Raw genomic sequence first — 16,152 nt, 5'->3', positions numbered from 1 at the left:
ATTTAAATCAAGCAAAAAGGTATATTGTTTGAAACAAAAACAAACAAATAAAAAGATATACTGTTTGAAAACCATGTAAATAATGCATGCAGCCCACACATTTTCCCACCCTGAGTCGCAAGGACGTGTCTCCTTGTTTGTTGAGGGCAGAACAGTAAAAAGAATTTAAATGACCCAAGGGAATCATTCAGGTTAGTCTGGGAGAAACTCGTAGCTGTGAGGATTCACTGCCGTCAGCAGAGACCTGGGGGTCTCCTTTAACTTACAGGACTCCTACTGTGTTCAGTGTTGAAATGGAATTTGTGTTTGGAAATTAAAAACCTCTTGTCCCTGTTTAACTACAAGTGGGTCAGTTTATTAATACCAGACAGTAGCCCAGGGACTCTTACTAATTTTTTTTCCCACTGAGTTCTGGACTGTTAGACTGTCGGTGTTTTTTGTAATTTTTTTTTTTTTTAGGATTTTTCCTTTCTTTTTTTTTTAAAAAAAAACACAATATATTTTATTGATTTCAGAGAGGAAGGGAGAGGGAGAGAGAGATAGAAACATCAGTGATGAGAGAGAATCAGTGATGGGCTGCTTTCTGCACACCCCCACACTGGGGATCGAGCCCGCAACCCAGGCAAGTGCCCTGATCGGGAATCGAACTATGACCTTCTGGTTCATAGCTCCATGCTCAGTCACTGTGCCACACCGGCTGGGCGGGACTGTTGGTGTTTTTAACAAGGAAGAGTCTAGACTGGCAAAGCCGCTGGATATCCCGTTTCTTCTGAAGGAAAATGAAAACCAGTTTTGAATTGTGAGGGGACTGTAATTTATTCTTGTCTCCAAGAAGAAGACTAATGTAGAGTGAGGGCAAGAGCTGTGGCGGCATTGATATTTATTGTCGTTGGTGAGCCTGCTTGGCCTGGGAGGCAGCGTTTACGCTTCAGGCAACTCACTTGGCAGCGGGTGCTGCCCTCACCCCCAGAGACTTTATTGAGCTAAGAATGTCACCTCTGTCTTTTTCTGTCCCCTCTCCAGCCGGAAAGGATAAACCCGGAGCTCAACCAGAAGGGCTACAGTGTGAAGTCTGACATTTGGAGTCTGGGCATCACCATGGTAGCGCATGATAACCATCGTGGGCGATGAGGTTCTGGGCAGACGTCCTATGTGCTGGTCTTGGGCATCCTTTGTGCCTGAGATGGCAGGGGGTTCTGCGTGGCAGTGGCTTGCAGTAGGTGCAGGAGGAATGCAGAGCTGGGATTGGGCAGACCCCGTTTTGCTCTTTATTCCACCTCTCAGTAGCCATATGCCCTTGCGTAGGTGATGGACTGTCTAACTGTTCTCATCTGTAAAACGAGAGGGTCCGACGACAGCTCCCGGTAGTTTCCTTAAAATTAAATTATTCTCATCAAGGGTCAAGGAAGCTTAAGCCACTCAAAAGAGTGCCAGTGCGTGTGGACCCTGTAAGAGCTGTCTCATCCAGGACGTATGCATCTCCGAATCTGGCTATGATAGACGTCTTGGCTGCCGAGGTCAGGTGCAGCGAAACGACATGATAAAATAGTGTGATTTCCGGAGGCTCAGCCCTAAAGTTCTCCGATCAGTGCCTGGTGACTGACTTTGGTGACGGTGGATGCTCACTGTACGGCCAGGGTCTGAGTTCTCCACGGCGCTCCTGGCTCCTTCCCAGGCACAGCAGCTGTTTAATCCGCGAGTTACTTCACGTCCCTGCCCAGCAAACATGTGATCTATGACAGCAAAGCGGCCTTTATTCAAGTCCAAAAAAAGATCAGTCCTTGGGTCCTCCGTTGTTTTTATCTCGTTCCCGGGAGGGACCTGCAGGTGGCAGCAGATGTACACAGCTCTAAAAGTCTTAGGGCCGAGAATCACTTTTTGGACTGAAAGGTGGAAAACCCGGTTGCTGTAAATCGCGAAGTGTAAGACTGCGGCCTGTCACTTTAAAGTGCCACCGTGGGTTAGGGGGAGGACCCGGTTTTAAACAGGCTTAGGAAGATTATATTTGACCATCCCTAGCACTAGGAAATCGGCAGGGGTCGGGGGTGGGGGGAATTTGCTAGAGAACTTACGATTAGTTTCTTTTCTCTTAAAATTGTACTTGAACTTCCCCATGGTTTCTCCCCCCTGGTTCTCCTGGGGGAAGACACAGCGGATTCCGTAGGGGACCCCGATTTCAGCTTCATCTCCTTTTCTCCTCTCCCGCCCAGATTGAGTTGGCCATCCTTCGGTTTCCCTACGATTCATGGGGAACTCCTTTCCAGCAGCTCAAACAGGTGGTGGAGGAGCCGTCGCCACAGCTGCCCGCAGACAAGTTCTCCGAAGAGTTTGTCGACTTTACCTCGCAGTGGTAAGAAAACCCGTCTCCCAGGTGCCCGGGCGCAGGAAGAGCAGGCGTCCTGAGAAGTTCCTCCATCGGGTCTAGTCCATCACGCATGCATTCATTCCAGCGCATTTGTGGAGTGAGCCCTCGGAGCTGGAGCAACAGAGATGCCTCCATCCAGCCCCTGCCCTCACTGAGCTCAGGCTGCGGCAGGCCCAGGAGTGGAGATATTTCTAGAGTATTTGGGGAGCTCAGAGAAAAGGCGTTGGGGTGGCGTTTCTGGAGGAGGTAAATCCTAAGCTGACACCACGTGACGTGATTTCCAAGTGAAAGGCAAGGAGGGGAGGGAAGGGTATTCCAAGCAGGAGAAACCTCGTGCCTCATGTCATAAAAGGGAAAAACTCTGTTACGAGAGGGCTAAGCAATTGGATATTGATTAGGACATAAAGAGAAAGATGGTGGGACTCATTGGAGGTTCAGGGGTGGGCAGGAGGTAAGACACAAAGGATTTCCTTGGATGAGAAGGCAGTGGCTAGTTTCAGAGTGTTACTCAGGTACCTAGAAGTCTTGAAAGCACTTCCAGCGTTTGGTAGGTTGTCTCCTACAGAGTACTTGCTAACTGACTCTACATGCCCCAGTGGTATGACAGACAGCATTAGGGGTCTGAGAAGGGAATGCAAAGATGGTTGGAGTGGAAAGATAAAAGGAGCCATACGGATGCTGTAAACTTTGTATCAACATTGCCAGAGGAATGGAGGAAAGTAGGAGAGGGAGCGGTTTTCTCCAGAAAATCTCATGGTTTCTGTTTGCATGGAGACCATGGTGCCTCATGTACTTGGATGCTAATGATCTTTGTGAGGGATGCTGGGAAGGGATGTGAAAGGAAAGCACAGAATGGAGCCAAGTGAGCTTATTTGGGCATCCTGCAGAAGCAGGGAAGAATTGGGGGGCGGGGGACATCAGAGAAGGGGTCCAGCCCAGCTGGGACTCTTGGAGAGGATCAGTGCTGGCCACTTGCTGCTGAGGAAGGGGCTGGGGATCTGAAGGCTGTTGGAGGGTACAGCGTCTTCATGCCCCTTGGCCTCCATGTTCTTTGGAGGAAGCGTTCTGAATACAGCTTTTATTGGGAAACATCCTGAGACAAAGCAACTGTCTGTAGCTGGTGATACTGAGGCCTCTTGGACTTTTGGTTAGCTCTAGCCCCATGCCACCTTTGAGGTCTGAGGGTGGCCTGCCGTTGTCTGTCTGTGTTTTGGCGGAATGATTTTACGAATGGCTCAGATCTTTGTGGAAGCATTTTAATTTTTTTGTATGTATTAGCACACAAATGCCTACCTCCCCTCATGGCAGTCTAATTGTTTCACTTGTGTTAGCACTGAGAGTTTTAAGTTTGATCTGGAGCCGGGTGGAAAGAGTGAGAAAATTATCATAACCTAAGGGCACCTCTTCTTTTCCACGATGGAGAGAAGAATACAACCTCTGAGGGCAGCTCCCTTTTATGGTGGGTTCTCCATTTTCCTACATAGAAAACTGTGTTTTTGAGACACATCTTCATGAAAGGACCCTTTTTGGAGTGATCGCTATGGATTTTTTTATATTTTTATGACCTAGGCCTTGATTCTTCAACACATCTCAAAAAGCCCCAACTCTTTATTGTAAGTGAGGACGGAGACTCCAGATTTGGAAAGTGAAGGATTTAATATCCAATTTTGAGATGAATATATCTATGCTTTTGGCACCAACATCCGTCTCTGGACTACCCGTTGACCTAGAAGAAAAGAGGTATATTGCTCACAGCCTAGTTCTCCATCAGAGGATTCGTGAGCTCTCAGGAGAGGCGTCCTCCCTAAGCATTCGATGACATCATAGTGGTGCTCCGTTCCATACAACTTCATCCAGGGGATCCACTTGGAAGCCACTGTCCTCGGATTGAATATGTGGGGTGTCAGTTCATGTGGTGTGTGGGGTGGAGTAGGAAGCACTCGCAGGCGAGTTAGCTCTAGAGCCCAGAGATCCAGCTGCTTGATTTCTTTTGCAATAACATCAGAGAAACATAATCTTGAGGGAAGGTGTGGAGGAAAGAAAACGTTACGGCATTTATTCCTCATGAACTTGAAGGAAAAAACCACAATAAACGTCCAACCCTCCCTTGGTGTACTTACTTTGAAATAGGGACTACTGAATGGGGTTGTCTTCTCCTTCCCCGCCCCCCGCCCCCACATGTGGCTTTCCTATCACAGGGGCTTTAAAGGGTTCCTGGTGTGAGTCATGCCGACCATGGATGCCTTGTTGGGGGTTTCATCCCAGAGAAGTCTGATAGAGAAGCCATGCGGTCTAGCCCAGCAGAAGGCTAAAAAAATGGGTCTCTCCGGGCAACGGGATCCTCGCAGGCTTAAATTGTTCACTGCAGCCCCTTCCTATAGTCTCCAGGCTTGGGGACTGATGGAGGTCACTGGAGACACCCCCCCACCCCCGAGAATGCCAGAGCAGCTTGGCTTCGGTTCTGCTCTCCCTTCAGGCCGGTGGAAGAGGCTCTGCCCAGCTGACCCGCCTAGGGGCACGTTGGCGTGTGTTGGAGGCCCACCCGGACATTGACACTGTCTGACTCAGAGGAACTAGTATAAAACAGAGACAAGCAAATATAGTTCCCAACTTGTTCAGGAAGGACAGTAAAAGAGGCACTGGCTATGTATTTAGCTGATGACATATGTATGGCTTGAAAGGCAGTGTGTGTGTTTATTTTGTGGATGTACTGCTTAGCCTTCTTGGAAACGGAGGGTGCGAGGCGGGTGGGGTGGGGAGGGCAGATTCAAGCAGACAGAAATCCTCCGGTCAGCACAAACTCGAGCCTAGCAATCCTCAAGAGAGCATGAAGCTGCCTTTCAGTGTTGGCTACGGTCAGGAGCGTGTGTTGTGGCATTTGGACGAAGAATTAGGGCTGTGAGCTAATTGCACGCTTGAAAATGACAAGCCACTTGAAAATTCAAATGTCTTGACTCAGATCCAAAAGAAATCAGTGTCGCTTTGAGCTCCGCCGTTGTTATTTTATACTGAATTTCAAGCACTTCCTATTGAACATGGAAGTGCCTTTCCCCCTAACCTGATGCTGAGTATTGTGCGATTCCGAGGCCATGTTTTGACGTGTTCTCAATTTGGAAGGTAGAGTGGGTTCTGTCGGCTACAATAATGCAATAAACAGCCTTGGTTTGCCCTGTACATATTTTCTGTCAACGCTGCAGTGGTGCTCACGGTAAATTTTGAGCTTCCTGATTAGTGGCTGTAAGTTGAGACCTAGCCTGCTGACCAGCAATCTCTGAGATTTCAGGAGTCCTTAACCCATTATGACGGATCCACTTGGGAGAGTTGCCCACATTTTCTTTATACAGATTAGAAAAAAAATACTGGAGAAATTTTCTTATACTCTTCCTGACTTAACATTACCTCTCCTTAAAAAAACGAAAGTTTTAAGTTCTTCTACCTGAAAAGAAAAGAGATGGTAAGTTCATTACCAAATGGATCTTTGCCATCGGGAACCACCGGGAAAGCCCGGTGGAATCTCAGGAGACAGGGACACGCAGAGGCGTAAGTGGGAGTGACAAGGCCTCATTCATCTCACCCAGGCACAACTTCCCATGTCAGTCTACCTCCACCGTTGATAATTCCTCTTTCTAATCCCCTCTTATTTTTATCCTCCGTTGAGATGAAACTTTCTCTCATAGGTGGTCTGGTCAGTGGGGTCGCTAGGTCCTAGATCAGCCCTCAGTTCCAGACTGAAACTTCTCTCCTCACATCTACCTGTACCCTGTCCCAGGTTCCCTGGCTTCTACCCACAGCATTGCCCGGAATAAACTGGTAGGCTGCTTTAAGTTGTCTCGGTTCAAAAGTTTCCTCTTTTCCTTCATTTCATTTTGTTTTAAGCCACAGTTTCTCAAAGCGTCTCAACTACTCCACTCTCCTATGGCTCTGTACCTGCTCCCATCCCCTCCTCATTGTTGGGCTCCGTGTCTGGAGCAGCACTCATTCTGGGTCCCATGTGCTCAGAGTGATCCATGAACACAGGTCCCAGCCGCCTCCAGCACCAGGCCACCTTCCTCTCCATCCGTGTACGATTTTGTGGCCAAATGGGCAAGGGCAGTGTGTAGGTTGCCTGGCAAATCAGTTTTCAAAATCATCCTTTTCTCCATTCTGTAACCTGGGATTCCAACTCCAAATAAACCACTTCTTTTATTTTATTTTTTTTCCATTGTAAGGCTGGGGATGGATTCAGGGGTAGGTGGAGGGGCAGGTCTCTTCCGATGGCAGTTTTATTGCTGTTGTCTCTGAATATCCAATGTTATTAAAATGTCTGTGTCTGTAGACAGCTAAGTGAAGGGGAGCCACTTGATAGGAGCGCATGACCACAAAGTATTGTAAGAAGAGAAATTGCTAAGTCACTAGCCGTGACTTTCTCTTTCAGGGCACGCAAAGAGGTTGGAAACAAGCACCGTTACCTTAGACCAGCGGTTCTCAACCTGTGGGTCGAGACCCCTTTGGGGGGCGAATGACCCTTTTATAGGGGTCGCCTAAGACCATCGGAAAACACATATATAATTACATATTGTTTTTGTGATTAATCACTATGCTTTAATTATGTTCAATTTGTAACAATGAAAATACATCCTGCATATCAGATATTTACATGACGATTCATAACAGTAGCAAAATTACAGTTATGAAGTAGCAAGGAAAATAATTTTATGGTTGGGGGTCACCACAACATGAGGAACTGTATTAAAGGGTCGAGGCATTAGGAAGGTTGAGAACCACTGCCTTAGACATTTTATTGGGAGTATTGCTTCTGTCTCGGGCAGGTTTGGCAAGGAATGTATAAAAGAAAATTATATGTTCAGGGGATTGGGAGCAAGGAGAACAAGGTATTGAAGATAGGGAAGAGGTAACAGACGTAATATAAGGAACACCTGCCAAGTTCTTTGCCAGTGGGGGTGGAGTACAAATTGTTTTGAAGGAAAGTAGACGTGTATTTTGAAATAGAATGGCTTTAGATCAGAAAAGCTAGTTTATACATCATTGGTAAAGTACCAAAGGAAAGTAAACACACAGACGCACACACACTCACACACCTGTTCTTTCCCGTAAGGTACACAAGGAGTGATTTAAGATATAACTTGTAAATATAATAGAAGAGGAAAGTCAAGATAGGAGATCTTTGGTTTCAGTATGTTTTTAAGGCGGGTTGTGTTTAGTGTTCTACAAGTTCTGAAATCCTAGGCTAGTGAAAATGCAGATGATTTCTAGATTTTAATGTGATTAATTTTTTTTCCTTTAAGCTTGAAGAAGAATTCCAAAGAACGGCCAACGTATCCAGAGCTTATGGTGAGTACTGTTAGCGTCATAAACATGTCCAAACTAACAGTGAGTAGCGATAAAGTACCTGATACCTAAATCACAATCGAACAACCATAGTGGAAGAGCTGACTGACTCATTGAGATATTGATAACTGGACTAAAACTGAAGAAAAAAAACAAACAAACCATTGAGCCCTTTATTTGTCCTAAATCCTCCTGTAGTATAACATGGGCCATGTTAACAGCTTTAGCAAACTTTCCATGCTGATAAACAATAGCATCTAGGCCAAATATGTCTATAAAATTTATATTTTCAAATGTTAAAGATAGGAAGAGTCACATATCCTATATAATAAAAGGGTAATATGCAAATTGACCCTCATGGTGGATTGACCGGTCACTATGACGTGCACTCACCACCAGGAGGCAGACGCTCAATGCAGGAGCTGTCCCCTGGTGGTCAGTGTGCTCCCACAGGGGGAGCACCACTCAGCCAGAAGCCGAGCTCACGGGTGGTGAGTGCAGTGGCAGTGGTGGGAGCCTCTCCTGCCTCCTCTGCAGTACTAAGGATGTCTGACTACGGCTTAGGGGAGTGGGCCTAAGCCACAATTGGACATCCCCCAAGGGGTCCAGGGCTGCTAGAGGAATGTCTGACTGCCAGCTTAGGCCCAATCCCCCGGGGAGTGGGCCTAAGCCGGCAGGTGGACATCCTCCAAGGGCTCCCAGACTGTGAGAGGGAACAGGCCAGGCTGAGGGACTCCTCTCCCCGAGTGCACGAATTTTCATGCACCAGGCCTCTAGTTACTATATAAAATGAAGGAAAGCATGATTTAAAGGATTTTAATATTGAAAGACATGTCAATGTTATGTGACTGATTGATTTTTGATAAAATATTTAGGATTATTTGGAGGAATTTCTTTTTGATGGGTGTTTAGGGAGGAAAGAATCCCTTCATTTTTTTTCCTTCTGCTTTTTACTGTAGTGGAGAAAAGACAGAGACGTAATCATCTGAATTATACGACTTCAGCATTCACAGTTTCCCATCTGCATGACCTGTGGAAATAAGACTTCCAAGTTGTTGTTTTAAAATAGTTTCTCTTAAGTTGTGGTACCTTCTTTTATAAGCTAATTACAAAGGATTCTTTAACATAGATGGCAGGCAACTAGACAGACTTGGCAGTCCGTATCTCAGTGTATGTTGAGTGTGGGAGGAACACTTTTTTTTTTGAAAAATTATAAAATTTAGACTATTTACTAATGTCTCTTAAACACTCCCCACCCCCCCCACCCCCAGATTTGTTACAATTATCAAGGTTTTAATTGTAGCAGGGGATGGAAGAGTTCTGTTCATGCACTCTGCAGAAGAGAGGAGAGAAAACATTGATACCTTTCTTACTAGACCACAGGTACCCAGCAGGCATACAATGCTTGCTTGCTCCGATCCCATCCTACTCTGAAGCAGTGCTCAGCTTCAAGACCGATCAGGGCAGGTGTAGAGGGGCAGGTTACTGATTCCTCTGAGCAAGAGGTATGGTGAGGTGGCTCCAACTTGGAAAAAGGAGCTTGTTGGCCATTTGTATATCTTCTTTGGAAAAATGTCTGTTCAGGTCCTTTGCCTATTTTTAAGTCAAACTTTTTTTTTTCTATTTAGTTTTACGTGTTCTTTATTTATTGTGGATAGGATATTAATCCCTTATCAGACACATGGTTTGCAAATATTTTCTCCCGTTCTGTAGATAGACCTTTCATTTTGTTGATGGTTTCTTTGGCTATGCAGAAGCATTTTAGTTTGATGTGATCCCACTTGTGGATTTTTGCCAACAAGTACATGAAAAGGTTCTTACTATTACTAATCATGAGAGAACTACAAATGAAAACCAACATGAGATATCATCTCACACTGTTAGAATGGCTTTTATAAAAAAGACAAGAGATAAGTGTTAGCGGGGATGTGGAGAAAAGAGAACCCTTGTGCACTGTTGGTGAGAATGTAAATTGGTACAGCCACTATGGGAAGCAGTGTGGAGGCTCCTCAAAAAAATTAAAATTAGAACTATCATATCATTTAGCAATTCTACTTCTGGGTGTATATTTGAAGGGAATAGAATCACTGTCTCAATGAGGTATCTGCACCCCCAGATTTATTGCAGCATTATTTATAACAAGAGGCCTGGTGCACAGATTTGTGCACCGGTGGGGTCCCTCAGCCTGGCCTGTGGGGATAGGGCCAAAACTAGCAGTCTAACATCCCTCAAGGGGTCTCAGAGTGCGAGAGGGTATTCTGCAAAGTTGCTGTCACTCAGCAGCTCCCGCATTGAGCGTCTGCCCCCTGGGTGGTCAATGCGCGTCATAGCTACCAGTTGGATAGTCGAACTGTTGGCGGGTTGGCCAGTTGCTTAGGCTTTTGTATATAGACTAGAGGCCCAGTGCACAGATTTTTGCACCAGGGGGGTCCCTCGGCCAGGCCTGCACCCTCTCGCAATCTGGGACCCATCGGGGGATATCAGAGAGCCAGTTTCAGTCCGATCCCCGCAGGCCAGGCCGAGGGACCCCACTGGTGCATAAATCCGTACACCGGGCCTCTAGTATGCATATAAGATCTTTGGATAATCTTTTCCCATCCTCTCCTCTCCCCGCTTCCCTCTGAGATTCATCATTCTGTTCCATGTTTCCATGCCTGTGCATTGAGAGTCTGCCCCCTGGTGGTCATTGCGCATACTGGCCAGTCGGCCAGTCAGACGGTCGCTTAGGCTTTTATATATATATACATAGATAGATAGTCAAGGCATGGAAATAGTCTAAGTGTCTGTTGATGGATAAATAAAGAAATTGTGATACACACACACACACACACACACACAAGAATATTAATTCAGTCAAAAAAAAAAAGGAAATTGTGGCACAGCAGTATGGCTCAGTGGTTGAGTATCAACCTATGACTCAGGAGGTCACAGTACGATTTCTGGCCAGGGCACATGCTTGGGTTCCAGGTTCAATCCCCATTTGGGAGCAGGCAGCTGATCAATGATTCTCATTATTGATGCCTCTATCGCTCTCTCCCTCTCCCTTTCTGAAATTGGTAAAAACATATTTTTTTAAAAGAAGGAAATTCTGCTCTTTGCAACACCATGGATGAAGCTTGAGGATATTATGCTAAGTGAAATAAGTCAGACAGAAAAATAAATACTGTATGACCTCACTTATTTGAGGATCCTGAGAAAGAAAGAAAGGAAGGAAGGAAGGAAGGAAGGAAGGAAGGAAGGAAGGAAGGAAGGAATTCTAACTCCTGAGTAAATGGCCCTTGTAGAAAAGGCAGCCCCTGCAACTCAGCATTCTCCCAGCTCTATTCAACTAAGACCCCCAATCGAGGGGGAAAAGGTGAGTAATCCTTGAGAAAATCTTAGCATACTACATGTTCAGGTTGACTATTCGCCCTGATCAGGTTTTTAATAGCCAGCTGGCAGCCATTTCTGCCCTGGGTTCCCCTTTTTGGTTTGCTTATGCAACCCCCAGAGCAATAGAAATGAATTTCACATAAAGTGCAGCAGACATGAGTGGTCCCTGTGGGGTCCTATGGAGCCAGGACTCCTATTGGAAGCTTGCCTTGTTTGTCAGTATTTTCATGTAAAAGGAGAACATTTCCTATATGTTTCTGGCTATTTAAAATGCAAAACTTTTTTTTTCTTCTTCTTCTAAGAGACCTCTTATCAGAGGTTTCAGTGGAAAATACTAAAGAAAAAATGCTGATTTCTAACTTAACATACATACATGTAGAATTCTACCTTCCCTGTGTATTCTAACGCTGTAGTCTTCTGTGGTCTGCATATTAATGTTGTCAGGTTGTGTGGGCAGCCCTTTGCTTGTATGGCGTTAGTCTCTGTGGACTGGAACTGGACTTGCCTTTTAAGGCCATAACGGCTCTTCGCTTTTCTGTGGAATTGAGGTTTTTAAGTGGAAAATCTGAGTCCAAGCTCTTTGACTTCAGTGTTGGGAAAGCACTTGCCGAGAGGCCATTGTTTAGGTTGTAGGAGTTGGTGAAGAGGTAAAAAAGACAGAAATCCCTTTTTCAGGTGAAGGACACTATAATTAAGGCCCCAACCCAGACATGTACCTCTTATAGAAATCTCAAGTGTTTTTCCTTCTAACTTGGATTGAGTGGGTGTATTTGCTTTCCTATCATCTCGTTTGCTTGTTCTCTCAGACTCCCATTGGGGGACATGACTCAGTAGGATTTGTTCTTCTACAACAAGGGCCAGCCAGCTTTTTCTGTAAAGGGTTAGATAGTAAGTGTTTTTGGCTTTGTGGGACTGCTCACTTCTGTTGTTTGAGTGTGAGAGTAGCCATATTCAGTATGTAAACAAATGGGCGTGGCCGTGTACCAATAAAACTTTATTTGGAAAACAGGCAGTGGGCTAGATTTGGACCCTGGACCACCGGTGGTCGACCCCTGTCCCAGATGATAACCACCAGAAATGATAACCAGGCAACGTAAGTGATTGCCCAGTGAGGTGATTATGTTCTCCACATCCCCTGGGATGTTCTAGATCAGCTGTGGGCAAACTGCGGCCCGCTTTGAAATGAATAAAACTAAAAAAAAAAAAGACCGTACCCTTTTATGTAATGATGTTTACTTTGAATTTATATTAGTTCACACAAACACTCCATCCATGCTTTTGTTCCGGCCCTCCGGTCCAGTTTAAGAACCCATTGTGGCCCTTGAGTCAAAAAGTTTGCCCACCCCTGTTCTAGATTGAACGGCAGTGTTAAGGATGACTGACCCCATAGAAAACCATCATCCCGAGGGGTAAGGTGTTGCTCGTAGGCTATGGAGACCATTGGTAGTTGTATTGCCCCAATGCTCCTGGCATCACGTTCCTGGAACTCCATGTTTTCTCCAGGTGCAGCCACTGGTGAATTCTTTCCTTCCTGTACCTGGCTCCTTTTTTGGGAAACCCAGCCTGGCAATGATTTCATGGGGCCTAATTTGCTCATCCCCTGGTCACTGTCCTTGCTATTTTTAGTGCACTGCTTATAGAAGGACCCGGGTTCCCCCCTAACCTTTTACAGCCTCCAAACCCACACACACAGGCGAGTCACACTTTCCATCCTGCCAAGCCTGCCTGCCTCCCCTCGCTCTGCCCTCTGGCTGTCATTGCATTTCCCCAGCCCGAGAATAAACTGGAAGATGTCTGAGAATTTTTTTTTTTTTTATAAAGAGATGTCAGGTCAGGTTATTGAATTCATTCACAGACTTGGGCTCCATCCACTGAACTAAAAGCCACCAACAGAACCAGAGGCAAGACGGGCTGGCTGGCCTGGGAAGCAGTCACTGAGATGATCTGAGGTTTCACATGTCCTGTTTTGATAGTAAAAGACTTTGAAGTATATTAAAAGATCGCCAAATGTCAAGGGGATGTGGGGAAGCTAATAAGCATGGTGGTGAAGCGCGCGGTAAGTGTGCTGTGTGAGTGGTTAGGAATCAGAAGTAACGCTGTATTTACTTACCCAGAGAGCTCAGCACCAAGGATCCGACATCAAGAGCTTCAGTTCATCTCGTGGGTTTGAGGCTCCGAGCCAACACCCAACCTCTCTCTTCAGATGGGCCAAAACAGAACGCCTTTCCCATTTTCTGGGTCCTGATACTGAGCAGTGACCACCTACCTTCTTCGGGGCTTTATATATATATATATTTGTTCCTCTCCCATTTGCATTGTTTCCTAAAACTTCCATGGGTGGGCATTCAGTTCCCCACAGGGCTGACTCATCCAGCCCCCTCCTGTCCGGTTTACAACAAATATAATTAGAAACCCTACAGCTGGGCAACATGAAGGTTGTAAACTAAAATCCCAAGTCAGGGGAAACAGAGTGAGTCACATAGATACTCGTCTGCATGCAAAAGCGCTCATAGTTAGCCGCTCCTCCAGTCTCTGGAAAGAATACCAGCAGACAACCAGGAAGGTGGCCGTGTTGTGTGGCGGGGGCAGTGGGGAGCAGGACCCGGCTCAGGTCCTACCTGAAGGGACTGTCCTTTTTGATTTGGTTGGTTGGCTGTGTTTCCCCTGTGAGAACTGTGGATGGATCATGAGCTGATGTATCTCCTTCTAATTAGAGGTGGAAGCTTCCAGTGTACAGCCAGGCAGTTGCTGTCACAACATGGAGTTATTTAGGGAAGACGGTTCTGGTGCAGAGAAATGGCTTTGTTTCCTCCAAACTTATTTTGAAATTCATGGCCTCTCGTGTCAGACCATATCTATTCCCCGAGCAAAGTGCTGGACTTGATGTTCTTATAAAGTTGATTTCATGTGACCTGCGTGAATAGAGACCATTTCTTTGGCTTTTCCACCTTGGATCTCCGAGTTGCGTTTTCCCCACCCATAGCTAGAGTTTGGCAGTCCACATTATTTTCCAGAAGGATCAACTCTTCCTCAAGAGAGACAGACGTAAGTCTAACTCAAGGCTGTAGATGTGGCTTAAAAAGTGGCTTTGTTAACCCTTCCAGTCCAAACCAGCTCTCCAGGGTCAAGGGCAGGCAGTGTCTTGCACGTTTACTGTCCTGCAAAATTGGTTTTTCATTCTACCACCTATTTCCTGAGAAGTGACTGTGCATAAACCTGTGAAACTTCTATGCTGGGGTCCAACCCCAGCAGGTCCAGGGGTCCCCAAAGGTGTGGACGGAGTCGGCGAAGAAGGAATGACACGGAGACAGCCTTCAGTTGATCAGCAGCCTAGTCAGGACCTCTAGCCAGGATCTCCAGCCAAAGTTCTGGTCGGAGTTCTGGTTAGGAACTGATCAGGATCTGATGTTTATTGTCTTGTTACATCTATATTTATACCAGCCGATTTTAATCCTGTCAATTTCTATTACAAAGGTTAGGGCGTTTCTTATCTCCATTCCAGGGAGTAAAGATTATGTAGCTTAACTACCCGCCTGGCACTTAGTTAAGGGGTTGTATCCCCTCCCTAACCTCGGGGAAAAATCCCCACCTGGGGAAACAACCTTTCTGGGAGAGGTGACCTTGGTTAAAACACATGGCACTAAGGAGAGCAAACATATTAAGAACAATATGCTATATATGCCAGGTCCCTTGAAACATATGCTGTGCAGATGTTTCTTCCCTGCAGCGACTGTGTCAAGCAGCAAGGATGGACCGGCTTCCGGCACTTCTAATTATTTTACTGCTATATCCGTATAACAGTTCTTTGTAGGGCTGTGTTATGTATAAATCAGAGTTTGAACTGTCTTTGCTGATCCTTGTATTTTACCATAAATAGGATCTATGTAGCCTAATTACATAATATGTTTAAGGTCCTCTGTAGTGGGAACATATCAAAATGGGAGAGTGGCAGCTAAGAGGAAATATCTTTAAAAATGTTTGCATCGCCCTAACCGGTTTGGCTCAGTGGATAGAGTGTCGGCCTGCGGACTGAAGGGTCCCAGGTTTGATTCCGGTCAAGGGCATGTACCTTGGTTTCGGGCACATCCCCAGTAGGGAGTGTGCAGGAGGTAGCTGATTGATGTTTCTCTCTCATCGATGTTTCTAACTCTATCCCTCTCCCTTCCTCTCTGTAAAAAATCAATAAAATCTATTTTAAAATAAATAAAAAAAATGTTTGCATCACTGGATGTGAACTTGATTTGTGATGAAGTAGGAAGAGTCCAGTTCAGCCCTGATAAGGGTATTAATTTGTTTACCAAACAGATCTGTTAATTAACTCATCTCATACCTTGTCAGTGACAAATTTTAATATCATGTATTTTTTCTTTTCTTTCCTAGCAACATCCGTTTTTCACTCTACATGAATCCAAAGCAACAGACGTGGCATCTTTTGTAAAATTGATTATTGGAGACTAAAACGATGGACTCAATCGGTTGACCCTCCTGTGGATTGGTGGGTTTACGGGGTGAAGCAAGGTCACTAAAGCGCCAACAGAAACTCATCCTTGAGATAATTTAACCTTGCCTCTCAGAAGGCTTTTTTTCTCCCAATTTTCTTTTTCTCCCCCCTCCGAAAGGGGCCTTGGAATCTATAGTATAGATTGAACTGTCTAGATGGATGAAATATGATAAAAGCTTAGGACTTAAAAAGGTGATTAAATATTTAATGATGTGTCATATGAGTCCTTAAGCTTCGCAGACTTTTCTTGTTCTTTACAAAATGAGTGCATTGGCCCTGGTCAAAAAGGTGCTACAGTAGTGATGAAATTGTAAGTAGACCTATAGTCTGTCCCACTTATTATTTTAATATTTATGTTTAAGCGCTTGGTTGGAAAGATTCCATTTTATGCAAGGAGGAAGACACAGAAGACAAGGCTGGGTCGTCAATATTTATAGGGCTTTTATGTTTTAAGTTCAATTGTGTCTGTGGTCCAGAAGAAATTATTTAATATGCATCTTTAAGAGTATTATAAAAGTATCAACAAGCAGCTCTTCTTGTGAAATATCTATGTTTTCAGCTGTTGTGGCTCCCGCATGTTCTCAGA

General features: G+C 45.3%; 1 protein-coding gene across 8 annotated transcripts in view; it reads left to right on the top strand.

The window, feature by feature from the left end:
* The window catches only part of MAP2K6 (mitogen-activated protein kinase kinase 6), a 122,238-nt gene extending 106,441 nt beyond the window's left edge, over window positions 1-15,797 (top strand). For 7 of the 8 annotated variants that reach the window (XM_014536097.1, XM_005861809.2, XM_014536101.1 and 4 more), the window contains 4 exons: window positions 1,024-1,101; window positions 2,211-2,350; window positions 7,651-7,696; window positions 15,446-15,789. In XM_014536097.1, coding sequence (XP_014391583.1) covers window positions 1,024-1,101; window positions 2,211-2,350; window positions 7,651-7,696; window positions 15,446-15,523 — 342 coding nt within the window. In that variant the 3' untranslated portion in view covers window positions 15,524-15,789. Of the gene's footprint in view, window positions 1-1,023; window positions 1,102-2,210; window positions 2,351-7,650; window positions 7,697-15,445 lie in introns of all 8 variants that reach the window. The other variant, XM_005861810.2, reaches the window with a different exon arrangement.
* The last annotated feature ends 355 nt before the right edge of the window (window positions 15,798-16,152 follow it).

The sequence above is a fragment of the Myotis brandtii genome, unplaced genomic scaffold (assembly GCF_000412655.1).
Source record: "Myotis brandtii unplaced genomic scaffold, ASM41265v1 scaffold157, whole genome shotgun sequence".
Lineage (NCBI taxonomy): Eukaryota > Metazoa > Chordata > Mammalia > Chiroptera > Vespertilionidae > Myotis > Myotis brandtii.
Note: the sequence above shows the minus strand (reverse complement) of the source record. Positions and strands in the feature narration are given on the sequence as shown.